This window comes from Ascidiella aspersa, chromosome 6, assembly GCF_963924565.1.
Source record: "Ascidiella aspersa chromosome 6, kaAscAspe10.2, whole genome shotgun sequence".
In the NCBI taxonomy this organism is placed as follows: domain Eukaryota; kingdom Metazoa; phylum Chordata; class Ascidiacea; order Phlebobranchia; family Ascidiidae; genus Ascidiella; species Ascidiella aspersa.
In genome coordinates this window covers 9,630,789-9,657,971 of record NC_139452.1, presented here as the reverse complement: position 1 = coordinate 9,657,971, position 27,183 = coordinate 9,630,789, and the positions used below count along the sequence as shown (strand labels likewise).

Here is a 27,183-nt window from a genome sequence, read left to right as displayed (position 1 = left end):
GATGCAACGAGACCAATTTACAGAATTTTAGACCCTGCCAGAGTTAATTTCATATCCTTACTCGGATGAGTTGAGTAGCGCTACCAAAATGCGCCCATGGGAAATCTAGAGATTCCAGTAGTGTAAAAATCGCAACGTGTGGTCTTAGGATATAAATTGAGTCACACCGATCAGAAATTGATTTTAAGCTTGGAAAGACATCCTACACCACCTTGCACAAAATGTTATCGACCCGGTTTACTTGATTTTTGCCGTAACATGAACATTTTCTCTGTGAAATAGTGACCAAAACAAACAACAGTGTATACAGTGCTTGTCAACTTATCTAAAGCTAAAATAGAGGGCTATATTTCATCTGCACAAAAACATACGGTGTGCTTTAATCAAGTTTTAAAGCGCTTCTTAATAAGGGTAACGCGGCGTACGAAAACAACGTGATTCACATATTTATTTATCCAACCCTAACTCAAATTCGCCGAACCGTTTAGTCACTTGAACTTAAACAAAGTTAAGATTATACGCGTCTTGTTTAACCAGTTAATCCCACAGCACTCAAAGGCAGTGTGGCCTAGGGGTTGGCCACCTTGCGTGTTTGCAAGGCGCAAATACAGCCCACAGTTGATCACTGGGTCGCCCATAAGCGGCCAACATTTCTGAATGGAAAGCGACTCTGTTTTTTTTAAGGACAAGGGTTTACTCAGGGAAGCACGGGTGTTCAAACTTTTCCCGACAATCGGAAGAATTCGAGTCTGTTTGACTTTGGACCAACCTATAGAAAGCAGGTGTGGACGACCTTTGGTTTGCTGAAAGGCGCAACCAATATGATTCATTCAAACTATAAGGTGATCAAAATTATTAGACAGTACAGATATTAATATTGCTCCTTAAATGCAAAAAATTTAAATTTTCAACGAAATCTTGCAAAACTCGACAATATTTGTAAATATTTGCACCGAAAATCGCTATCCTATTTGTAGACTGCGTATAGAAATGAAAAAGCATCTTTTTAAAAGTTCCAAGCCTGATCCGTTTCCCTATTTGCTCTTGCTCCTGCCAGCTTACGCCTGATGAGACTGTTAGAAGCAACATAGCGACGTGAACAAATCGGTTACAAATCCCGCAGCCAATCCCGTCAGCTGTTATCAACACTTTGCCGCTCTTGCACCAATAACTGCTAAGACACAACTGGGGCATTATTCTGACGGCTGCTAAAACTGCTGACTGCTGTAAGCTTTTTGAGTTACATAAAGACTGCAAACATTGCTGTAATGGCAATGATACAACGCACATTACAATCTTATGTTATGCAAACCACTTCCACCACTATGAATTAAAAATAGGTGAAACAATTGTGCTTTGTTTGGTGATGGCCAACCATATATCATCAAGAGGTATTAGGTCTTCTCGGATGACATACGAACATTATGTATAACCACTGTAACGTTTAGGAAAACATTTTTATCGATAAAGGTTTGTCCATAAGCGATGATAAAAGTTTGATACAACCGGTCTTAGAAAACCAAATAATTCTAGTATAAATATAGAGATTTTGTTGCGTGCTTTAATTACTAAACTAATTTAGGTTTTACTAAAAAAGTTACTTTTTTCAACAGCATTTTTTTAATTTCTCATTCGGAACAAATAAATTTACCTAATACTCTTGAGTCGAAACAATTAAGAATTTTGAAGAAAGTAAGGTTAGCACATTAATCTTTGCCATATAAATTCTTATAAGAATAAATTGCGATTCAACCTAAATTATTCTAATGTAATTCTATTTTGAATTATAGTTTTGTTGTAGTTCGTAATTCGGCGTTTACTCCAATTTGGAACAACTGCTTTAATTTTAATCCCAATCTAAATTAAAAAAGCTAAAATAAATCTATAGTTAACCAAGTCTGCAAATAACATGTCATTTTGCAAAAGTGAAAACGTGACCTAGCAGAATGATTTTTATTTAAGCGCACTCATTAAATTATTTTTAAACAGGAGACCGAAAGACATAAAAAAGGAACAAACGTGACTCACTTATTTAAAGCCCGGAAGACTTTTGGTTTTTAAAAGAAGAAAAAGTTTCCGTGCTTATTTAACCGCGATTCGGCTAAACATAGAAAAGTAGGCCTAAAAACGAACTGCCGTTTGCAAAGAGGCGCTAAGCATCTTACGCTAAAAATAGCGCGAGACAGGGAAATCGGTTTTGCCTCGGGCAGGGGACATTGCGTGCTGTTGGTCTTGTGATGGCGATGAACGTTTGCGCAATTATTCGACGCGTGATTCCAAGATCGCTGGAATCTCCAGGCAAAAAGCGGTTGTTGTTCCAATTTGTCTGGGCGGAGTGCACATGTTTGCTGCGCTTGTAATTATCGAAAAATTATAGAATTCGTGCGAGACGACCGAATGATACAAATGGATCACCCTGTTTTCGATAGCGATGATAAACGGCGCCTGAAATGGCCACATTTCTCAAGTCTAAAATAAACGTGGTTTAGAATAACATACATTCTGCACGCGTTATTTCTCAATCTCAAAAAGCTACACATATCCGCTATTTGCGGCACATTAGGATTCACTTTACGAAATGGTCAAAGCATGACCTGCAAATTGGTCAAAGCATGACCGTTTCTTAATGGGCTGAACATATTGGCAAATCGTGGGAATTTTTTTACCACAAAGTAAAATAAGGTAAGACGGTGTTTTTTACAGTTGTCGCTTCAAGCGAACAAATAAAAACGAAGATCAAATCACAATGCACGAACGACACACAGCGTCCAATTAAAATAAAGTCATTATACAAACGGTTTTATCAGATGCTTCCCTTCGTTAAACCAATAGCCGACGAAAAAACACCAGCTGGTTGGAACAAAAACAATTCGACGCTTTCCAAACGAGAGAAAATCCCTAATCAGCGACGACAAAGGTGGCTATCAATTACACCGGGGCTACTAAATGTACATATAAGGTGAAACGCCTCACTTTCAAGCAGTAGTCACGCGGGTTACGCATCAATCCGCAAATTCGCACAACAGCACAACAAAGCAACAAAAAATAAGTAATCCCTCGTTTCTCACGCCGCAATTACGACCCACCCACGCGCACCTGAGTTGCACAACTCGTCAAGTTCTCGCACCGCATAAACACGCGCGTGATATAATTTGAGTGCGATTGTTTTAAGTATTTGAGAGCAACGGACAATTATAAGTTGTTTTTTTCTGTTGTGCGAAAAACGGGTGTGGCTATTTGATCTTGGGCGAAACCAAACGCTAAATGTGTTTCGGCAAAGGTGGCTACAAAAGCATTGTTTTAAGAAAATAAAGTGTTCTTAACGCTGTTTATCGTCCTATAATTATTCGCACTGTTTTATTAGGGAAAATCGACAAAAAATTACAGCATGTCTGCCAATAAAAACCGGACCCAGGCATCTAAGGGCTGATTAAGTGTTCACGGATCAGGATATTCAGTTTATTTTTCATTGTTTCGACTTGACCGAAATATATTTTGAGGCCGCATGCTATTTCAATTCCAAATTTAGAGCACAAACGATAACTTGTCGGTCTTTCGGTTAATCATTTATCCGCCAGTATAAATGATTGACCTTGATGAAGAGCTTAGCCCGTGCACTCAATTGTGTGAACATCGCGCTATATGCCAACAAAAGCCCAACAGAAGGCACTTGAACAAACAGTTCCCAGGCACACCAGTTATGGCGAGAGGAAATTGGATTTCGTCACAAGAAAATCAACAAAACAGTGACGAAGGACGCAAATTCCCATCAAGTCTGGCAATTGTGGCTATTTTTAAAGGGGCGACACGTCTTAAGAAACTGGCTTCGAATTGGGCGTATTTGGGCTGAAAGCAATTTCTCCCCTTTAGGAACACAAGAGCGTTCAAACGCGTGAGGCGACGTCACAATGAACGTCAGTTGCGTCACAGCGCCCGTGGAACAAGACAATGCGCTGCTGATTGAGGTGATTTTTTATAAATTGGCGAGCGGCTGGCCATTGTTCTATATAAACGCCTTGGCGCACCTTGGACACTTAAATTTACCACGCGCCTATATGAAGTGATTATCTTGCCTTTCAGCTTTTGTGAGTGCTGCTATTTCGGTTGCGGCGATTTCATTGTTCTTGGGATTGCCACGGATATAGATTTCAAGCGCTAATTGTGTGCATTTCGTCCGGTGGTGTCCGCAATGGCTGCTGAACAGCAGCAAGGAGTTCAATTGCGACGAAACGTATTTAAAGTCTGTTTATGTACGAGCGTGGTAAATAAAGAACTTGCAAATCGATATAACAGAGTTGAACAGGTGTCATTATAAAGTGCACAACCTCAGGTATTACGCAATATACGACTGGGATAAGACTTTCTTTGCACTTTCGTACCACTTAGTAAATAATTGGCACAAGACATATAATATGTGATTATTATCAACTAGTTCTTAAAATCTATTACAAAAGTGGTCCATAAACTTGGTAAAATCGGTGGGGGCGAGTTTTAAACAGGAATTTGCCCCATTTTGAGTGTGCAAAAAACATGCAATTGCAGTCAGCTCGCCGTACCCTGGGGACTCGGAGTAAATAACGGCGCTAAGACGTATTAAGGTGTGAAACACAAATTACAATTATCTATTAAACGTGCTAAGGTATTCATTAGTTTCCCTGAAAATCGGTAAGTTAACACTTTGCATTGCCAAGGTTGCTGTGGTTCTGCTATCATTATAAAATCATACTGTGATTATTAAAGCAGCGAAGGGTGACCTACTAAATTTACTTTGTTAATAGGTTAAAAGAGAACAACGCTAACAGAAAAGGTAACAAAGGTAAGGAACAACCACGTGATACAGCACAGTACAATACTCCGACCAAATTATCTTTCGCCAATAGTCACACGCTTTTAATGGAACGCCATAACTTAACAATCCTTTGCGAAATGTGTCAGAGCCCTTGAGTAATATTTACGCAATGACCTAACTCGTTTTCCCACAACGCACTCGAAGGCAAGGGCCATTCCAACCGGCGATATGTAACAATTAGCTGTCCGTGCAAAACCGGCGCTAAACGGCAACCCACTAAAGCAGTGTTTTTCAGCCTTGTATGGCCAGAGTCACCCCTCAGAATAATAAATAGACTGCAGCACCCCTACTAGAATTTTTCCGTAGGTAATTCACTAGAATGTCACAATAAACGGAACTGGGACAACACGCATTAGCTCTATACACAACGTACTAAGTTATAATTGGACTTATTTCACTCCAATCTTACACAAAAAGTTGTAAGAGTTGAGCGAAAATCCGATTCTAAAAGATTCTCAAATATGTCTCGGCACCCTTGAGCATTAGAAATGGTACTCCAGGGGTTGACGCGGTGACCATTCCAACAGGCCATATGTAACAATTAGCTGTCCGTGCAAAACCGGAGCTAAATGGCAACCCACTAAAGGGAATAAAACCTCGAAGGAAAATCGACGCTTCCTGGCCGGAGCGTGAGAAGCGCGTGACACGCCAGGGGTTAACCCGGGTCAACAGGAGCGCGTGTCACCCGGGGTCACTCGGGGTCGAATTCCTCGCAAGGCGTGTTTTGCCTCTTGCACCGAAAAGTGGTGACGCAGTGAATATAGTGGCATACATTTGCTTGGAGCGAATCGATATGCGTTTTCTGCGTTAATAACGTTTGAACCCGAATCGTGTCTGGTTGTTTAACAGCGCTGGGCTTAACATAGGCTGTAAGCGTAATGTTACAGATTTGGGCAGATTGCTCTCGCTGCGTTATTCGGTAAGCGGATTCTCGCAATCCAATAGACTCCTGGCATTTTGTGTAAACCCGAATGATCTCTATGTGACTGGGGATGAGTTTATTTTAAGCGAAATTACCAATGGATGACATTTCTTTTTGGATACGTTGTTCGACTCGGTTAACAAAGATACACAAAAGTTTTTCTTTTAAAAACTTGCACAGTGTAGTTCGGGTTAATCCTCCTAAAAAATCGGGTCAAAAATAAAAACAACGCTGAAAAAGTTTGTGAAGCCGCTTAAAAGTCACGTATTATGCAGTTCGGCTGATGAACTTTATGTGTATAACCCCCCATCTTCACAAAAGTCAATAAACTATGGAATAAGCTTTTTTTCAAATATGTTGTATAGGTCCCGAATTGACGACCGTGCCCTTATCGCTATGGGTTGTTCATACAACCGCGTATGGCTAAGTAAATTAAAGTTAATCAAAAATGACCAGGAGAGGTAGAACAACAATATTTCATGGTTGCCAACTGGTAAGAATAAACGTGGTAATGAACTGCTGGAAAAGCATCTTTAGCCAAGTGATTTGGATTCTTTTCTAACTTGCTGTTCTTATTTATTGACATTATTGGTAGTTTGCGACGGTGTAGTAGTTTCATTATTTTTGTTTCGTCTATTATATAAACCAGTGCAGAGTAAGGTTAACTATATCAGGGGCATTAGGGTGCGCTGTTTACTTTTTTGTTTACTCTGTAAAAAGAATGTTTAGGAGATTTTTTATTAACTTGGGCCAAACCTTGGTAATGCTTGTTGCAATTAGTTGGTTAATCACAAAAAATCACCTCCCGCGCGCGTGTTACCAAAGCGCCAGCCAAAAACCGCCGACTAATTATCGAGTCGATTAGAAGCGACCTTGACCCGACAATTAGCAGGAAAAACAGGCGAGCGCACAACAAACACTCGACGTCGCGCGAGCCGGTTATTGTTACGTCACAGGAGCGGATTGTTTGAGGGGGTCGAGTGGCGCTCAGCTTTAAGCAAACGTTATTTCGTCCCTTGCAGCGCTCAGCAAACGACGGTTCTGTATTGCCAGTCCACCTTCTTGACAAAAGCCGCTTTGAGAAAAGGCATAGCAGTGTTTATCCACCTATGGGTCGCGACCCCAAATTGGGTCCCTGTTTAGTTTGGTTGGGTCGTCGGCCGAAGTAGTTTTTCATGGTTAGATTATTTCAGTTTGGTTCTCACCAAGATTTTTCCGAAATTAACGAAATTTGCGGAAGCAATACGAAGACATACTTATATCAATTAAAATTGTATTTATTAATGCTACTGTGTTATTTATTCTTTGTTCACTTGAAGCTTGGAAAACGTTCAGTGAAGATAATTGGATCGCCAAAGCTTCTCTGTTATGCCTACGCTTAATGTTTGGGTCGCCGAGAAAAAAAGATTGAGAAACACTGGCGTATAATTATGATCCAAACTGCCTAAATCAAAATCTCGAAACGGTCTTGTTTAAATATGAGACACCGGTGGTTGATTGCCTGTTATCGACAAGACAAACACACGGGGAAAAGGTTTTTGTGACCTTTCATTCGATGTGTCGCAATTGTGTGCGTTTATGTGAGGGCGTGAGTCAACGTTCACGGCAGATGTCAATATTCGCCAGTTCAAATGGGTCGTGACTGGGTAGTTGGAATAAAATTGGGCGTGGCAATCTATGTGTGAACTGCCACTAACCTTAAATACACGACAGAAAGTCTCAATAGAACGAGTTTATTGTGCAAATGGCAACCTTCTGAAACACTTTTGTTAGAATTGGCGTTTGTAGTCTGCTAAACAGCGCCCCCCGGCGGCCAATTTGGTAGGATGTAAAAAATAAAGCGTGTCACAAAAGAAAATTGCAGTCATTTCCATGACTGCTGCAGAGATTGCCGTCATAGGGTTGTATCTCTCCACAATTGATAATAATAGACCAGATTTTAGAAACAGATGCGAATGTCAAAAGTCTCTTATTCAAGTCCAAGTTTGAGAAAAAATAGACTTGTCTTTTCGACAACACTAAATTCTGACCTAATGTTCAAATTATCAAAAGTGTCAACCGAGTTACGTTTTCACAATATTGGAAAAAAAACATACATTCTTCAGCCGGTGTCTCTTTTAAAATGACCGGATAATATTTTCAGTTATTTTAATTGAATTGTCAAAATGATTTGGAGCTTCATTAATGTTAACTAAATCGTCGTTAAAAGAACAATTATAGAGCACGTTTCGACTTTGGTCTAAAAGCATTTTAAATACGAACATACGTACACCGTCTGCACAATATCCACCAAAAGACGCGTAAACAAACACCTAAAAACGGTGATAAGCGAGGTTCGAACTCGTAACGCTAGATCGTGGCATGCGTCAAAGTTAACGATATTTTTCAGCACAAGAAGAAATAATCTGCGGGGAGAATTTAATAGTTCTATTTGTGTAATTCTAAATCTAAAAATCCAGTTAAAGTTGTTAGTGCTATAGGTCGTTCAAAAGTGCCACCTGATTTCCACACTAAGTCAAAAATATTTCTACAGCAATATGCAAACAGTAAGTCAAGTTACCCGCGCTGAGAATTCCTTTTAAGAGTTTAACGATTCACAAAAAAAAAACATCCTCACCTACAAGTGAAGAAGCTGCTTCTGCACATTAGTCATGTTTTTATAATATTGTGAAAAAACAGTAGCATACATTATTGAGCCATTTTCTCTGCCTACCTATAAGCCAGCTAACATTTTTGCCACATTCAGTTTTACCTAAATTATCAAATTATTGGACTTTCATTGTTGTGAGATCGTTTATGGAACAACTAGAGCACGTTTTTCGTTGGCCTGAACGCATTTTAAATACGAACATACGTATAACGTGCGCACAACGTCCACCCAAAGACGCGTAAACAAACACTTGAAAACGTTGAAAAGCGAGGTTCGAATTTGCAACTGCTAGATCATGGCACGCACCAAAGTTAACGATATTTTTCAGCACAAATAGAAGTAATCTGTGCGGAGAATTTGATAGCCGTATTAGTGTAATTCTAAATCTAGAAATCCGTTTGAAATTGTATAGTACTCTAGGCCGTTTAAAAGTGCCACCTGATTTCCACACTTAAGGCAAAAATATTTCTACAACAATATGCCGCAGAGAATTCGTTAAAGAGTTTAACGATTCACAAAAAACAACAACAGGAGTCCTCACCTGCAAATGAAGAAGCTCCGTCTGCACGTCGTTAATCGAGGAGGAGGCCTCATCCAAGCGCTCTTCCCTCGCATCCGAGAGCTTCACCAGGGATGTGAAGGAGGGAGCGGGGAGGAAAGAGGCGGAGGACGGCTTCGGGGAGGAGCAGGACACGGAGCTGAAGTCCTCCTCGTCCTGTTGCTGCTGTTGTTTCTTGAGGAGTAACATCATCTGGTCGAGCTTGGACTTGAGCGAGCTAGAACGATACAAGGAGGTTTTAAGTTAGATGCTTTTGGGGTTTAGGATTTCGACAATGTTTCCAGACAACGTTTGTGCTATTTTCTTGTTGGACCTAATCTATTTTAAAATTAAATGCGGCTATGACAAAAACCGGTTATTTTTAGTATTTTTAAAGGCGTGGAGACTTTGTTATTACATATATTCGACGAATCTGGAATGCCTTAAATCAGGTGGCGTTTTATTTCTTCTTGACTTCATACACTGACGGCCAAAAATTTGGCTTCTACATGGTGGGTCTTCGCGGGTCATAGAATTAAAAACAGAATTACAAACGAAAGTATTGGGAAAGCTAAATCAATTCAATATATATAGCAACGAGTCGTAATATACGCCGAAATATTGGCTATACTTAATACATCATTTACTGACCTGATTTCCGAGTCTTTCGCTTTGGCCATTCCCATCAGGTCCTTAATCTTGCCCTCTAGCGCCACCTTGTCGACTTCTGTTTTACCTTTAGAACCTTTGGAAATAAAAAAAAACGTTAACGTAAGATTGAAAAGCAAAGTATGCGATTAAAACGATTAATACCCGAACTTAAAACGATTACTATAAAAAAGCATTAAACAGTAATTTCCGGTCAACCGTTCGAATGTTTTTGCATCTCTAAATAAAAGTGGTAACTATAGCTCAAAACAGTGTGTTTCGTTACCAGACCTAAATTTCAAAGAACAAAAATCGTTGAACAATTACCACGAGGTATTAGGTTGATCATTCTAATACTCAATATGGCTCCCCACATATAAGATTTAGGCCAGGATATCACCCTGATCAAACCTAATTAGAGGTTCCTACTACCAGAATTACATTTTAGCAATAATCGGGTAGCACGGTAAGATGTACCAAAACTAACCTGTCGCATCTTTGGTTCTGCGACTAATTGCCGACGTGCTGCGACCGCTAGACGATGCCGAAGAGCTCGACGATTTGGCGGAAGTTGTCTTGGTTTTCTCGCGAGGTTTGTCCGTTGATTTGGCACTGTCCTTTGCCGCCACCGTGCGTCGAGTAGAGGAACCGTTTGTGGTTGATGAGCCTGCGTAACAAAATGTGTATTTTAGTGAATGACAAAAATGAATAGTTTTATACGTTACAGTCAGTATATGAGCAAGTTTCGTATTCCAAAGACGTTGGTTTGTATAAATTTCCTTTTACTTTGATGCAGACCTTAATCCCGTAACTGTTCTGTTTAAAGTTTCCGCTACAAACTGCACAATTACGAGCACTCAATCCTAAAATATTTCAAATAGGTACATGTAATAAAATTATTATTATTAAGGCGTTACTCAAGGTGAAGGTAAGGCGTAACCCGACAGTCGACAATCTATGTTTTAGTGCTTCGAATGCACCCCGAGGTTAAATGCAAATTTCAACAATAGGAGTTAAATACGCGTATTCGAAAAAGTAAACACAAATTTGTAAATTATATAGCCCTTTTATTAAAAGCCTTTCAATTTAACTGCACAGTTTGAGGTAAAGGGCAAAAAACGCTGACAAATATAAAAAATATATCAATGGTAAAACGCTTTTGAATCACAGCCCATTTACCAGGAAGCCAAATTTACAACCTGGTCATCAACGATATGACAGCGTATCAATCTCTGTGTGTGCCGCCTAGGGCAAATTAGCGCTCAGGCAAAACAAAAACCTAGGCCACCTCGTTGGCGCAGCCTTTATAAAACGTCACCTCGCAAATGAAAGTGCGCGATAAATCACGAGCGGCGCTGAGTCATAAACGCACCGATCATTACGCTGCAAATAAAACGCGACGGAGCGTATGTAAAGAAATATACGGGCGCCGCAACACCGTAACGTGGATAGACGTCATAATAGGCGACCCGCTAAGCTTAGGTCACGGGACTGGTTGGGCAATATTCGGCCTCGGTAATGAGAAATTGTGTGTGAGGAGATGGAACAGTGGGGAGCGAAATACGACGCAGTTTCCAAAATTCCCGCATTCGTCAAACGTCAGTCAAGAACACAGCGTGAGACCGAAACGGCTAGCTCGTTTGTTTCCTCCCAAAAAAGCTTGGTGCATTAAGACATAAAGCATACTAACGAAGAAGGTCCACAAACTACAAGGTAAAATTCGATAAAGTAGGATTCTCTGAGTCCTTAAAAACTAATAAAAGTCTATAAACGTAAGGCTTTTTTCGCGAGTAAAACGATTTCTACTTTTAAAGGCATTCTATCTGAATTTGTAAAGAAGGTACTTTAAACATAACTGTCCTCTGCACCGAAAATGCTCTCGATTTATTGCAAATCATCTAAACATCGAGGAAAATGCCCACACAGCATTCAATTCTAGGACCAACCGTTTAGGCGAACAGCGTAGATGTATTTTTACAACCACCACTGACCATGTGTCATTCTAGGAAGAAATGCCGACCAGGTTGGCCGTGAAACGGTGCGTTTTGTTTGCCAAATAAGCAATAAAACGTGTCAAGGAAGGAGCCCATTGTTACGTCAATCACCGATGCTGCTATGTCAGCCGAGGTCCGGTGTATGAATGGTCAGCGGGCGGGCAAAAGTGACCACGGTTTCCTATCTGTGACTGACCGGGCGGTGAAAGTAAAAGCGTAAAGCAACTGTTTGCACACTGGCCACTTGATAGTTATGGCGCGACGTTTTATGCAGTGACATGGTCACTATGTCCCTTTAACATCACCGCAAACAAATATGAATAAACTGTATTTGAGCGTTTAGGGACATTTCTATCCCATTAGAAAAAGCTGTTGAAACGGGAGCGAAATTATGAGCTTGTAGGTAAAGTAAACTGACCAAAAATAGAAGTGAATTATCTGTTTTTCCTAACAAAAATAGCACACGATTTGGGGATACTGTAATTTAACGCTAACAGAAGTTAAGACATTTGGTAGGACAGCGCGTATAATTAAAACTACTCATACAAAATTTCCACCATTTGACACCCAACAAACGCATACTAAAAATAAATAAAAAATATCCCACAAGCATTGCCACAAACCAAACGCATATAGTAACCACCTAGCAATATCCCAATAGGAACACAAACAACATTTCAAAAACAGTTTTTACAGTGACATGACGTTTTGCTAGCATCCAAAGCCACAAAGGAACTTGTCGAAATCAAATATGGGAAGCGTCAGTCAACATGCTTTCTGCAACAAATGGAGTTTCATTCGGGCACGATTCGACTTGGTTCACACACAACAGAAGATTGATTTTCAACAGAAGCGTAAACCGGCTAAAGTTAGCGAAGTTCACTGCGACGGCCTTCGAATAGCACGTATGTCGTATACGTATAGCCATCGGCGAACAGGCCACCGAGAGTGGCTTTTAATCCGCCAACAATTCCCAGTTATGACTTTGACGGACGATCTATAGCGCTGTATGTCATTGGCGAGCGGCGCGCCACACTCTTTCAACAAATACGCCCATTGCCGTAACTCAAGTTGCAAGACCATTTTAAAGGCGTACTATAGCTGCATTTCCTGCTTTATGGACCTCTTTAAAACGGTTTACATAGCCGCCTCAAACACAGCAAAAAATGGCAAAATACAGGGTGGAAAACGGAACCGTTGTGAAGTATCAATACTAACCGGCCACGTTAAACAGGTTAAAATAATTTCAGGGTCTATTTTACCGGTAAACACCTTTTCGCGCGGTCTGTTTTGCCAGTAATGGATTTTTCGTGTACGCTGGCCGTGTGGCTAAGCCGCCGCGGTTTGTATATCGCTCATAGACAGGGTTGTACTAAGTTGGGTTTACTAATCGCCAGTACCATTCCTCCGAAACCAGAGCACTCGACGCGGAATGCAAACAAATGCTTGGAACAGTTAAGAACTCCACGCGCTACACCACAGACCAAGTTGGCAGTAGTAATTTTACACGGGCGCTTACCGTCACATTGGCCATAAAAATACTGTTTTTTTGTCGTAACTCAAGGAAAAGTGCATGGTGTATTACAGACCTAGAAAAAAATCTGTTTAAAAAACTTTTCAGCGATCAGTTACCGTTATGTGAGATTAAAATAAGGGGGGTAAAAATTCTTCATTTAAACTAAAAACGGTAAGTGCAAAGTTGAAACGAATTTTGAATGAGAGTTTTTTATATTACAACGTCTATTTTCGACATAATATCCCTATTAGCGGCTGAGAACTACTACTGCATTAAGGGCTTTAAGCACTGTTTGCGCGACGCAGCAAATTTCTTCACACGCTGATCCGTATTTAAAAGCCTCACTAACAGCCTACAGTCGAGTTTACATCCAGAGGTCTGTTTTCGGATGCTAGTCAACGACTCGTCGCCATTGTTCATTCCCAGTGTAAAACATTATTCGGGAGGGCGTTGAAAACATCAGGGTATCTAGTTGCTCCACAAGAACGTGCTGCCAACTTGTCGTTTTAAGTCCAGAATAAGGCATTGCTTTCGGTCCACGTATCTCATGAAAACAGTTAAAAAGATTCATTGAATAGTAAGGTTATAAAACGGCTATGTTATGTTACGTGTTCGGTGTGTCAATTTTTCGAGGTAAAACGGCGTAAAAAAGTAAGAGCACGGCAAGATATGTATTTGTACTTTTTATAATAAAACTAGGCGTTCCAGAAAAAAGATTTGGCCGCGCTAATAGGTCCACTTGATTTTCACACAAAGTATTACGTATAAAAGACGTGAAAAAATAAAACTTGGCATGTCAAGTATGTTTCCTAAATACGCTATTCTCAAGGTTTAAACATTTAGAAAAATATAAAGTTTTATAAAAGAAGTCCGCCTTTGTGTTGCAATTACCGATACTAAACATTGTCAAATACATTAATGTTTTCGAGCTGAGATAACTTCAAAACATTTAGGCAGGAAATTTTACGCTTCTGGATATAACAAGTGTACTGAGTTTGACTTCTCAGGATTCCCGCCCAGTCGGTGCACAAAACTACCACGACAATCACGACAAGAAACTGCTTGCTAATAACATTCACCCTGCACTCAATCCAAACAACGAGGAAACACGGGCGAGGGCAATTTGCGCGATGTGCATCAGTTCAAGTTTCAATGCACAATCCAACACGTCCGCTGACATTTGGCGTGGTCTCGCTGCATTTCACGGTAATGCTTCGCCGTTGAAACTGAAGTGACTAGAACCCGGGCGATCCGTGAGTTTAACAGTTAAGTAAAATGTAAAGTTGTGGACATGGCAATTGTAGATGTAAAGGCCTGATTTAAATACAGTCCTTAATTTAGGCCAGTTTACACCTGTAAGCAGAATCGTGATTATAAAACATTTTCGCCACTATTTTTTTAATTTTATTTCCTTTTTTAAATGTTATCAAATGGAAAACCTGGAATTCTAATATGAACGGTTTTAATTTATACGATAACGCTATAAATACGCAAAACTGAGCTCATACTATTGCACACTTCCAAATATACGGGCAAAGCGGCCTAAAGGGAAAGTTTTAGCTTTTTATGTCGCGTTTTCGGAAAACGGTCAATTGGCGGAATGCGGTAATTCTTAGAAGCGATATCACAAAGCAAAGAGTGGTATGAAAACTTTGGAAAAACCGGTTTGACATTCGCTTCTTAATGCACCTAAACGTTAGTTTAAAACAATTCAAAGTTAAAAAAAAAAACGCTTGTTTATTAGCACAGACTATTTTGTTGTGCCAGTTGGACAGCTGCATTTTGTGGGCGTTACCCTCACAAGACGATTGAACCGAATTGACAGCACAAATTCGGCCAAAACACGGCCACCTGTGAGATAGGCCTGTGTTCGTCTATCAAGCATAGTTGAGGTTCACGGCGAGGACAAGATCACAACTTAAATAAACAGACAACTTCGGATACACGAAAGTCTTGTAAAATACCTAAAGGCTCGCAGCAAACAGAAGTCAAAGTCTGCAATCCACTTTCGACGACGGTTCTTTTCCGTTTGACCCTGCAGCCCGCGCAGTTATACATTAAAAATATTCTAGTACCTCTTTCACATTCACTGCCATAGAAAGTAAAACGAATTGCACAAACTAGGCCTCCTATCAGCAATACCGAAACACCGGTTTATAGTTAAGAAATAAGGTAACCGCTGTGTTTAATAAGATACTTAGACCAAGCTAGTCTGAAATATACTTCCTGAGCTACTTCTGCATGTACAACATAACAGATCGATCATACCAGCCAACAACCCCGACCGGTCACGCGTTTTACTTACCAAGAGTTTTCGGGGTGAAACAGCGCTTAAACATGGCTCCTTTTCTCTTTTGTAATGTGTCCCGACTTCGGCCAAAAATCCAGCTTTGGCTTGATCCGGCGCGCGGTAGATTGATATCTTCGGTCTGAGCTGCCACCCGTGGGGCAGGTTCCTGGCCTTTTCACAAAGCTTCGAAGCACCGTCGATCAGAGTTTCATCTCCGAACAAATAAACTGAGTCTTGTTGCCGATATGGCTCACGCGTCGAAACTTACAAGCGACTTGAATCCACTTTTTGAGCTGTACACGGACTTGAAGTATTTTGCTAGGTGCAAGACAATTGCATGCCTAAATCCAAATTTAGTTCAATTTCTAGTAATTCTGCGTCTGAATCAATCATAAAACCTTTTTTCTTAAAGATCGCAAATTTATCAGGGAGAAATCTATCGCAAGCGGAGCTCTCAAATACGGCCGAACGCCTTTTCGTTGCAACGATCGAAATCTCGCAAGCAGCAAGTAATTCTAGCGCGCGTCGAATTTATCGTCGAATTTCGCAGCCTATCGCAGCATCTGCCCACTCGGACTATCGTCTACCGCGCACAAGTCGCAACACCGAAGGCGAAGTTTCCGACTGCTGCATTAATAACGCCAAACGCCTCTCGGCGGGCAAAACAGCGCGGCGCAACGGGGCAAGACGAACCCGCGAAGAAATCACTTTCGACGTTGACGCGCGCGCGCCTGTCTGTAGGTTGGCCGCTGCGACTTTGTCTTTTGCCAAAACAGCGTGAAAGCGACGGCGGCGTCGGCAGTTCGCTCCATCTCTGTGACGTGTGGCGGCCGCGTGGGCCTTTGGGCGCCCTTCTTCTTGACCGTATAAGCGCAGCGGTGGTTGCCGCTTGCTTGTGTACGTTGACGCGGGACGGGAGGTTATGAACATCGGCGTGGCCTTTTGGTGCTTACGTCTATGCATTTGGAACCCGACACCGTTTTGGTTACTGTTGAGTAATGCAGGCGCTGGGTTCAGTGAAAGTGTTTTGGGGCCTGTGAAAGTTTGACGAATTAAGAGACTAGAGTTTGTCGACACTTCGTTGTCCAGACGGCAAATCTGGACAGATTTTGGGGCAAATTTACCTTGTATAATGTCAATATAGTAGTTTCTTGGACTATATTCGACATTAATTAAAGGTCAATTAAAATCTTCGGTGCCTCCGGAAGGCCTTTACCGAAATCACTTAATCAGGGTTGCCCTTCAAGCACGGCAACTGAATATGCCGTAATAGTTGGTCAGTGTTACTTCAACAGGAATAGTCCAAAAATATACCCATGTTGATTCCATGGCTCGCACTCCACATCGGTAAGGAGAAGTAGCCGAAATAATAAAAGCAAATTATAACTACGATACTGTTAGGTTCCAATATTTAACAGATTTAAACAATTTTGGCGAAACATTGATTTGTTTGATTTGACTAGTTGTACACACGACAAACAGAAAAAGACTTCTAAAACTATTAAAGCACCTTGCCAAAAAAGTATCTTTCTAGCGGTAAAATCGAAACATGGATCAGAATGGAAATAAACACCTAATGCGGAAAAAAATACTATTCAAAGGTGTGCGAAGTAACGGATTTTTTTGTAACGTTTGTCGTGTGTATTTTAGTGATTTATTGTTTGAGGCAACTTTTCGGCAAGGCGTGCTTTATCAGTGCACAGCCATGCGAAGGCGCCGGGCGTATTTCTTATCTTCTTTCCTACGTGTGCCGGAATACACCTGACAAGGAGACGCATTGTTCCAGACTTTGACGCGTGTCAAAAACTTCCCAACGCACAACAACTGACGAAAAAGGCACTTTCTCAGGCAAACCCGTATACCTTGGGCTTGTTTGCGTTTTGCCTGATTAGGAAGCTGAACTGAAGGCACATGTGCGTGACGAAGGCTGTTTGAGGTTTCTATCCGCAGACTTCCGACTGTAAGGGCAGTGAAGGGTAAAATACACCAGATGAAATAAGCGTTTTCTCTTTTCTAAAAGCGATGTAAATTGGCGTGTTTTTTTAAACGTCAAAACAACATCAGGGTACTGCCCGAAAACAACAAGTGGACGATTGGATTTAGGAAAACTTTTTTGTTTGTTTTACTTTTCAAAAGTAGTAGGGTTGGTAAACAAATTGATGTTAAAGTTTGGAAAACGAAGCAAACGTTTAAGTTACAAGTTTGACCCGTCAATCCTGTCTTAAAGAGATTCCTTAGAGAAAGCAACAATAGTCTATTAACTACTCGAGTAGCATTACAAGTTTAAAATTTTGGGAAACAATACATCAAGTACTCCAGCTGGTTTGTCACAAGCTATCCTTAAAGGCCCGTTTACACTACAGCTGCACTGAGCTGAGCAAAGCGTAATTTGCATTTAAATTCTATTGTGGCGAGCGTTTCAAGCTTTGCTAAACTCAAGCCCTGTGCAGCAGCTGCAGCTAGCTTAAAAATACGCTTTGGAGCGATTTTCACGCTTTGCAAAACTCAAGCCCAGTGCAGCTATAGAAACACGTTACGTTTGGAGCGATTTTTACGCCCAGCGCAGCTCAGTGCAGCTGTAGTGTAAACGGGCCTTAAAGAACTGCAAATCCTATAAAAACAGGGCTTTTATTTGTGTGACATTGCCGTTTTGCCGAAATTCACATGCAGCAAAATTAGTAATATGTCCTCGAACATTACGTTCGGCCAATCACCAGGAGTTTTTCATTGTGTTAAAGCTTAAATGACACTTTAGGTAGAGCGGTCGCATTGAGAGGCTATCTATCGCTAAACTCGATGAAATTGCAGCAAAAAAACCCCGTCTTCTTGAATTTGCTAACATGTCCTCGTAACATTACAAGTTCGGCCAATCACCAGGAGTTTTTCATTGTGTTAAAGCGTAAATGACACTTGCTAGGTAGAACGGTCACATTGAGACACTGTCTATCGTTAAACTCGATGAAATTGCAGCAAAAAATAATCATCCCCGTTTTCTTGGAAGGTTTACAGGTTTAAACCTGAACATCAAACACGAATGGTCAAGTGGCGAAGAACCATAGCTCGATCGTGTAAATAGCGGCATAAACGCAAACTAAGTGCAGTGCAGGATTATCGTTTTACGAAGTGCCTAAAATCGCGCTGCGGGTTCACCAGACTCCGAATCAAACGACGGCAGAAAACCCATTTTCTCACCGCCACACACCGCGAAGATTTGAAGTGCCAATGAAACGAAACGCGGACAGAAATCTCCTGGTGCCCAAAGCAATCCAGCCGTTTTATGTAGGCGGAAGATCAAGGACCGTGAGTGTAATGTAAGTGTCTACAAATCCATGCGGATAGTCACATTTCAAACTTGAAGGGCAAAAAGTAAACTCGCCGAAGAAGAGAAAGGTAAGTATTACGATATTCATTGGTCAATCATAGTTTTCTTTTAACCAAAATCCTTTTAGCACCAAAATCCATTTTTTGTTAAAATGGAAAGACGTTTAAAATAAAACAATTCTATACGTAGCAAAAGGTCAATATTTTGAAATATCAGAAATATAACATATCTTTTTGTTTTTTGATGCAAATCTGAAATCATTCCATTATACAGTAAATTAGGCGATCAGTACAATATCTATGCTTGACATAATAACTGAGCTAACAGAAAGACCGCTAAATACTTACTACGAAGCAACTAGTTTAAGAAAGTTTTGTCAAGGTCAAACATTCGACCGTTGCTCTTTAGCACCACAAGCGGTACAGCGAAATGACGCAGAAAATCTAACGACGTTTCAAGACACAGCAAAGGCACAATACGTCGATGCCGCTGCAAACTTTGATAAATCTGATATATCAAAGACCACTTTGGTAAGAGTATGCAGGCGTGGGAAAAACTATAGTAGAAATAAATTAAATTAAAGCCAGTGTTTAGTGTTGCGAATCTTTGCAAATATTGGGTTTATGTCTAAGTAAAAGTCCTGACTAATTGCACTTTTCCTGAGACTAATTGTACACAACAATAAAAACTTGGCCCGTCAATTAGACGCTAAGGATCGCTTATACACAACAGCGAAAAATGTAAAACATGCACTTCAACGGAGGACGCATTTAAATGCACACTGACGCAGATTTCAGGAGATAATATCGGTTGAAAAGAGGCCGGGGTAAAAATTGAGCGAAACGATTACTTACCACAGGAATTCATTGTAGTTTCTTGTATTGCTATTTTCTTGTGCCGTTTCCATACAAAATTAAAAATTGGCAGTACATGTAGCCCGTTTGCTTTTGCTTCAAAAGAACGACTTTAACAATTCAAACGTTTAGATTAGTAGACCAGATCACAAAACATACTCCTGCGTAATCGAATACAATAAAACAGTTTAATGCTAATTTACAAGTGTCCACTGCTGTAGACCAGCATTTATAGTAAAACTCAAACCCTTGAGTAAACTTGGTAAACGGTGCCTCTCTGGTCTGCAGTTTAACTTTCGAACTGCAACAGGAATGTGTATTCACCTCAATACATTTCGTTTCAGAGCCGCCCCCCACGCAGCTCCACGGCCCACTCTCAACACGCCTTAGCAACCAACCAAAGCAAACCAGCAGCTTTCATCAGCCCACTACCGGCGTCAGTAACCTAACGAGACAGCTTAAACAGTGCGGCCCGATCTACTTTCCTTCACCAGAACCACTGTGGTCAGAAGCCTAACTAGACAGCGCGATCGACCATCTTTCCTACGTGCGGTGCGTTAAAGACCGAAAGGCAAATTTTATTATATTATAGAGAGCCGTGTTCCCGCGCATAGAGCAGCGGAACCGCTATGTGATGCCCCTGACAGGAAGTTTTGACGAGTATGACGAGGGCGTTGGGGTGTTCGAGCGTTTAAACGTACGCGAGGGACGAAACTTGGTGGACATGTATTTCGATTGCAAGGCGCAAACGAAATTGCGCACGGTTTTTGGGCTTACGACTAGGGATGTTAAAAGTAGAATATGGAATCCTTGAATTCGAATCCAATTCTGCCGTTTATTTCGGGTAATTGGAACCGATATAATTTAATGTTTTACCGCGGATTGTTGCGCCTAATTGCACAAACGCGTGTGGAAAGTTGGCCTGTCGCTGCGGCGACCAATTTACAGTGCTTGCTTTAAATGTAACCTGGTAGTGCAGTGTCAGCGTTTTTTCGGCCAATTACTGCGTCTAGCGATAAATGACAGTTGTTAAGAATGTTAAACATATGAGAGAGTTTTTTTATTATAATGTACACATGTTAGAAAATTGTTTGGGCGATTTATTGCTGTGATTGTGGGCCCTGTAGGGTAGATTAAGATTCATCCCTTCCCCAAACAAAATCAAGATTAAATAATTTAATAAAAATATACTAGGATCGCTATTCTGGATTCGTTATTCTAGATTCGAAACCTACTATTCTAGAATATCTTCTGAATTAGTTTATTATAATCTACATTGCAAATCTAAAATGTAAACTAAACAACATAATTATACAACCAAAACTAGCAGCTAGTTCAACTATTCAGTTAAATATATATTAGTGATTTCCAATAAGGAATAAATCGGGCAACAAATATCATAGCACATAGTTTGCTACACAAATATCTGAAAAATTGTATAAACTCAACATAATATAAATAAATAGCAACCATTATTATTGCTTCAAAGACAGCTACACTAAATAATTACCACTGACAGCTAATGCATAACACTGCAAACAGACTCTGATAAAAATGACAATGGTTAACTGGAAAGAAACAGGGACAATAACACAGCATGGAGTGTCTCATTCTTCAAAAAAGAGCATGCCTAAATGGCTTTGTTTTATTTATTGAAAAATAAAATCCAGACATTTTAGTTATGTCATTGTTCAATGCCACATAACATAATTCTTTTGTTCTTTTAGTTTTGGTGAAAGTTCACAAAAACAATCACACAAAGTGCTTTTGTGTCTTTACACATTTGAGTCACTCTAAAACTATACAAATACAAAATGCAGAAGCTGTTGTTAACTTGGTAAATAATGTCAAATTTATTATTGTCCTGGAATTTTTAGTTGAATTATGTTTACACAGAACACAGTGCACTTAATTACTGTCCTTATTTATAAAATTCAAAAGATTTTGGTAGAATTTTTAGTAGAATCATGTTTAAACAAATCACAGTGCACTAGCCAAGATGCTGTTTACTTGGGTGTGGGGTCTATGGAAGCAGGGTCTAAAAAGTATTATATTAAGTGATCTGCAAATGTCTTCAATATTATTGATATACTTATAACAATGACAATTTAATGAAGAAAATCTCTGTGCTTGGCGAATGCTTTTTATTTTTTTTCAAATTCAGTAAGCTAACAAATGGTTAGTCTAAAACTCTAAATACTTAAGAAGCGATTTTGAAGTCACAGTTACTTCTATTGTTGCAGCAACACTTCTGAGAATACATTTTTTTAATTTAGCACATAAATTTGCAAGTATATATTTAGTGAAAAATTCAGAATTAGAAGTCACCTCCATTGTATTTGCTACGAGTTGGACGGGACTTGGTCAAATCTTCTTGACTTTGGCTGCGAGCTAAAAAGTAAAGTGGCTGTATTATAAATATATATTATATAAATAGAGATATTACAACTATTTATGTGGGCAAAATATTTTGATTTTTGTGTTGCACACTAAAAGTATATTTTTATGCCTAAAAGTGTAATATGCTGTAATATTTAAAACTCAGAACAAATTAGAAGCCAATGTACCTATATAAGTACAAAATATAATGTTTAAAAAAGTCAATGAACTTAAATTTCCTGTTAGTGACGTTGTTTGGCTCATTCAGACCATTTGATTGACAAAATTAAGGAAACCACTCAGTGCCAGCGTTTTAGCCAGACATGACGCACACTTCAATGACCCTTTTGGGTAAGGCAATGAAATCGCTTGGCTTGGTGTGAACTAGTGTTCACGTATCATGGAGTAGTCTTTTAATCGTAAATCAATAATACTAAAAGCCTCTTGTTGATAAGCATTATTGGCCAAATTTCTTTGTTTTTTTTTTGCGCTCCTAAAGTTAAATGCTGTATTTGCCTAACAAGTATAAACCTTGCCATGTTTGGCAATGAACAAGGAAATAATAAAGCAATTATCATCTAAGAGCTAAAATACTTATAATTTATACATATTCAAGCTCTCAAAAATTATAAGATTGAATTGATGTAAAAACAGCCATGGGTTTTAAACTTCGTTTTATTTAAAATAATCTTTAAAAAAGAAAGACAAGTCATCAGCATTCTGCCATACTACCATACAGTGTCTATAAGAATAGCCATATTTGACCAACTAGCTAATTTACATAAAACTTTAATGCCAATGGAAAAAAATACCTGGTTGGTTTGAAACCAAAATTATATAAAAATAAAAAACAAACAAATTTTCTGGTTAATGAAATAATGAAAATATAGTAATGTGTTGGAGTTCGGCTTTTGGAATAAATCTAATAGTAAATGAAAACAGGTGCATGAAGCTGGGTACTGCCAGAGTAGCTACCAAATGTTAAATAATTCATTGAATAACCAAACAAAGAACCCTTATGCTCTGACCTTATACTTTAGAATTAAATTGTACACGAAAGCTATGTACTTTTTATATAACATACAGATTAATATAAAAATTAGGACTAAAATAAAACAATAATTGAGTTTAAAAGGTCCCCAAACAATTAGTTTATTATAATCTACATTGCAAATCTAAAATGTAAACTAAACAACATAATTATATATTACATTTTCATTTTCAACGACATACTTTCCTTCTCCCCAAAATTAGCAAAATGAACAAGTTTTGAAATTTCTTACCAGCAGATGATGACAGTGACATTCCTGTGTTCTTCAGTGGTTTTGTTGCAGATTTTGACAGGCTGTGAGGATTGGAAGTGGCAGTGCTGCCTGACTTTGGAGTTCTTCTGGTTCCAGCAAACATTACTGGCACATTGATGTAGTGGAGTACTTGAGAAACTGTCTTGTGAATTAGTGATACGGGCAAAACTATCAGGACTTTATCTTATTTCAACAGTGGCCAATAATAATATTTTGATAAAAACCTAGGCTATTAACATAAAAAATTTCAAGCAATTAAAATAACATAAGGTATGTGTAAAACAGGATATACTCTACTCCATAATCTGGAGATGGTGTGCAAAAATAAAATACCAATAGGTTCTTTAAACAGCAAAGTCAATCAACTGTTTAAATTATACTCCTTATTCAAATCAACTTAATGAGGGATATGTGCTACTAAGTCTACGCAGGAAACTTTATCACAATTATCACAATATTATGCAAATGATAGATAACATTTGTGTGGAACTAAACAGCACTGGTCCAGAACCCTGCCAATTTTTTTACCGTATCAAAAGGTACAGTACCAAAATGAATTGCCAAAATTAAAATTGCAAAAGAAAAATAAATTTGAGATAATAAAAACATAATAATACTTTACTTAATTCTAACAGATATATATAATGTTAGCAATGCTATAAACCCCGCCAAAAAATATTTTATGCCCAACAGAGTTTAGGCTAAATTCCCCAGCATTGACAAGTTGTTTTGTTTCTGTATACAAATATATACCAGATTGGAAACTTTGGATATTGCGCGGGGGAGATGTTTTGCATCTGAAAAAATGCGCGGCTGAAAATAAAATTTCGACTTGAAATTGCACAGCTGAAAATAGACCATCAGGCTACGGAAAGTTGTAAATTGCGAATTTATATTAAACTTACAGCGTTAATAGAATACTTGAATCATTGCACAATTTTTGGTTGGTGTGCGGGCGCAGTGCGCAGGTAAATATTTAAAAAGCTGGATATTGTAGCATTTAATATGCAATATTACTCTTGCCTAATTTGATGTCACTATGCACATGACCGTTGTCCACTGATGCGTGACCAAAACGCCGAACTGTGCAATTTTAGCGTTTTGCAGGGGATTCTATATGATGCATTATATTATATACGTCTTATAGACTAGCGTTAAAAATGTTATGCAACTTCAGTATGCGGCCCGCCAATTTTTTTGTGCTGGTTAAGTTTCATACAGAAGTTTATGCGGCTGAAGTTTTGCGCGTTTGCTCGAGTTAGATTTGCGCGGCTGATAAATCCCCGCGCAGGCCAAACTTTCCAACCTGGAATATATATATATATATATATATAAAGTAAAAAAAATGTTCTAGGATTTAAACCAGCACCCATCAAATATACATCAACACAACTTGTGTCAAACTTTAGTGATTCAACATCTCCGGTCTGATCATACATCCCATTAACCCGTCATGAAGTATGGCAGATTTCGACAAGATCTATCGGGTGTACAGTCTAAAAATATTGCTACAAAGGTTAAAAAGTGCACCCTGATAATATATCATATGGGACAGCGGGTGCATATTCATTTTCTAGGGGTGCAGCCCAGGTCTGTTAAAAACAAATTGCGGATGCACTTGCCATACTTTTCGTGGTGACCCATATATACTATCACTTGGCGGGGCTCTTTGGAATTGGTATCAAAACATAGAAAGTAACGCAAAAAAACGGTACGATCTACAAATACTGCTTATCGCAACGCACAATATTTAAGGCCATTTAGATCACTTAGTGCTGGTCTAGAATCCTACCACAACCCTCATTTAATAATACTTAACCCACCCACACCCAAGTGCTAACCCGCACCCTAACCCAAATATTGTGCTGAAGATTAATAATAATTGTTTGAACGCTGTTGAAGAATTCAGCGCCGATATCTCACCTTGCAAACCTAAAAAACCAGGTAGAAAGTCCCATTAACTCTTAAAAACTTCAGGTAGTTGTAAATGCAGTTTATCGTTATCACTGATAATGTAGTAATTCTAAAAAAACGTTTCTACTATTGTAAAAAGCTAATGTTTGATTGAACGATTATCAAAAAAGGTCAAAACATTTAATTAAAATAAAATTAGAAAATAAATGAGCATACTGTGTAGGACGCATACACCATAACAAGTAGGAGACGAAACATTGTTATGCAAACGTAAACATAAAAACTTATTAACTAATTTCCTTTCAAAACGGTGTACAAAGCGAGAAAATAACAGACGCAACTTTCGTTATGCATCAAAAAAACATTCCTCAATAAATTTCCAAACGTTAAATGCTTCAACGCCCATCGCAGCATATAATTCTAATTTCGGCGCTGGTCTGGAATCCTACCACAGCGTTGAAACAATTTTTAATGCAAGGCAAAATATTTGGGCTAGGGTGGGTTAAGCAATATTATTTATTAATATTTCGTAACCTACCAACACCCAAACGTTAACTCACACCCTATCCCAATCAATTGGTTGTGGTAGCATTCTTGAGCAGCGCCCTAATTTCTAATTAGGAATCGTATTTAGCTTTTTTGTATTTTTTTCCACTGCGAAAAACGTACGAAACGCGCAGCGACAGCACACTGTAAGAAACATACTGTACTTATTGTAAACCAGCGTTGCCAACCTTTCACGGTCCCCTGGTTAAATATTTAAAAAATATTACGCAGGTTTGCAACTTTTATTTTTCCGTAGAATTTCCGTTGTTATAATTAAAATTCTCCATTTTCAACTTGATGTCAAAAACAGCTCTAAAAATGGTCAGTTCCGCCTGAAATATTTCCAAATGTGCCACTTGTTAGCCTAAAAAGATAAGCATGCAGCACCGCGGCTGCAAAGTTGTTTTTGTTTTGTGGTGGTGTTTAGTTTACGGGAACACACAACCAGATCACAGAGCAACACTGCCCATAAGAGAATTATGTATAATTGATTCGTACTAATAAAGCCAAATACACAATAATATCCAAGACATATTACGATCTAAATAAAATCGTCTGAATAACACGTAAACCTGTAGGAACAAGTCCTAAATTCATCGGAATAAGGCCTTAAAGGCAAAATAACCACTTAAACTGTAGGGTGAGGGTATGGGACGATAAAGGGCCAATGGCCGTTTTGGTGCCGACATTTGCGGGCGCCAAGTTTGAACGGCGCCATTGGGATTCATAAATAATAAATATTTACGCTTGATTACTCCAGCAGTAAAATAGTCCCGCTTGAATGAACTTTAAGCAAATTATCTAAAAACATAATACAAAAAAGAAACAAACTTAAAAAGTGTTGGCAGAAGGTAAACTGTTTGCAAAACTTGTCCAGATTGGTTCAATAACGATTTATTGGTTTGTAAATTTAAATTATAATTTTTTAGTACTGTTTAAGAGCGCAAGTGAATTGTATATCTCATATCTCGAGCCACATCCTTATAAAAGAGTTTACTTAATATGTTTTACAAAACTTTTGTTTTGTGTAAATTTTAGAGAAGAAATAAAATTTATTAGTAAAGTTAACACAAAATCTTTGAACGTTTAAAAGTATTTTTTCGATCAACTGTATATCAAAAAGAATTTTTCATCTTAAGGCCCGTTTACACTACAGCTGCACTGAGCTGAGCAAAGCGTAATTTGCATTTAAATTCTATTGTGGCGAGCGTTCCACGCTTTGCTAAATCCAAGCCCCATGTAGCTATAGAAAAACGTTACGTTTGGAGCGATTTTTACGCCCACCCGCAGCTCACTGCAGCTGTAGTGAAAAAAATTTCACGCCCAGCGCAGCTCAGTGCAGCTGTAGTGTAAATGGGCCTTTAGAGTATAATAATAAAAGAAAGAAACAGTTTTCAAGGCAACAAATCATATCAAAATTTACATTATTTAATCGCCACAAATTTGGTCCCAGGTGA

The 27,183-nt window shown here is 39.1% G+C and overlaps 1 protein-coding gene across 2 annotated transcripts in view; it reads right to left on the bottom strand.

The window, feature by feature from the left end:
- The window catches only part of LOC146139589 (cytospin-A-like), a 60,190-nt gene extending 44,707 nt beyond the window's left edge, over positions 1-15,483 (bottom strand). For both annotated transcript variants that reach the window (XM_083392908.1, XM_083392909.1), the window contains exons 1-4: positions 15,423-15,483; positions 10,095-10,274; positions 9,611-9,704; positions 8,963-9,197 (exon numbers count right to left, since the gene is read on the bottom strand). In XM_083392908.1, coding sequence (XP_083249034.1) covers positions 8,963-9,197; positions 9,611-9,704; positions 10,095-10,274; positions 15,423-15,456 — 543 coding nt within the window. In that variant the 5' untranslated portion in view covers positions 15,457-15,483. The remainder of the gene's footprint in view (positions 1-8,962; positions 9,198-9,610; positions 9,705-10,094; positions 10,275-15,422) is intronic.
- Between the last annotated feature and the right edge of the window lie 11,700 nt (positions 15,484-27,183).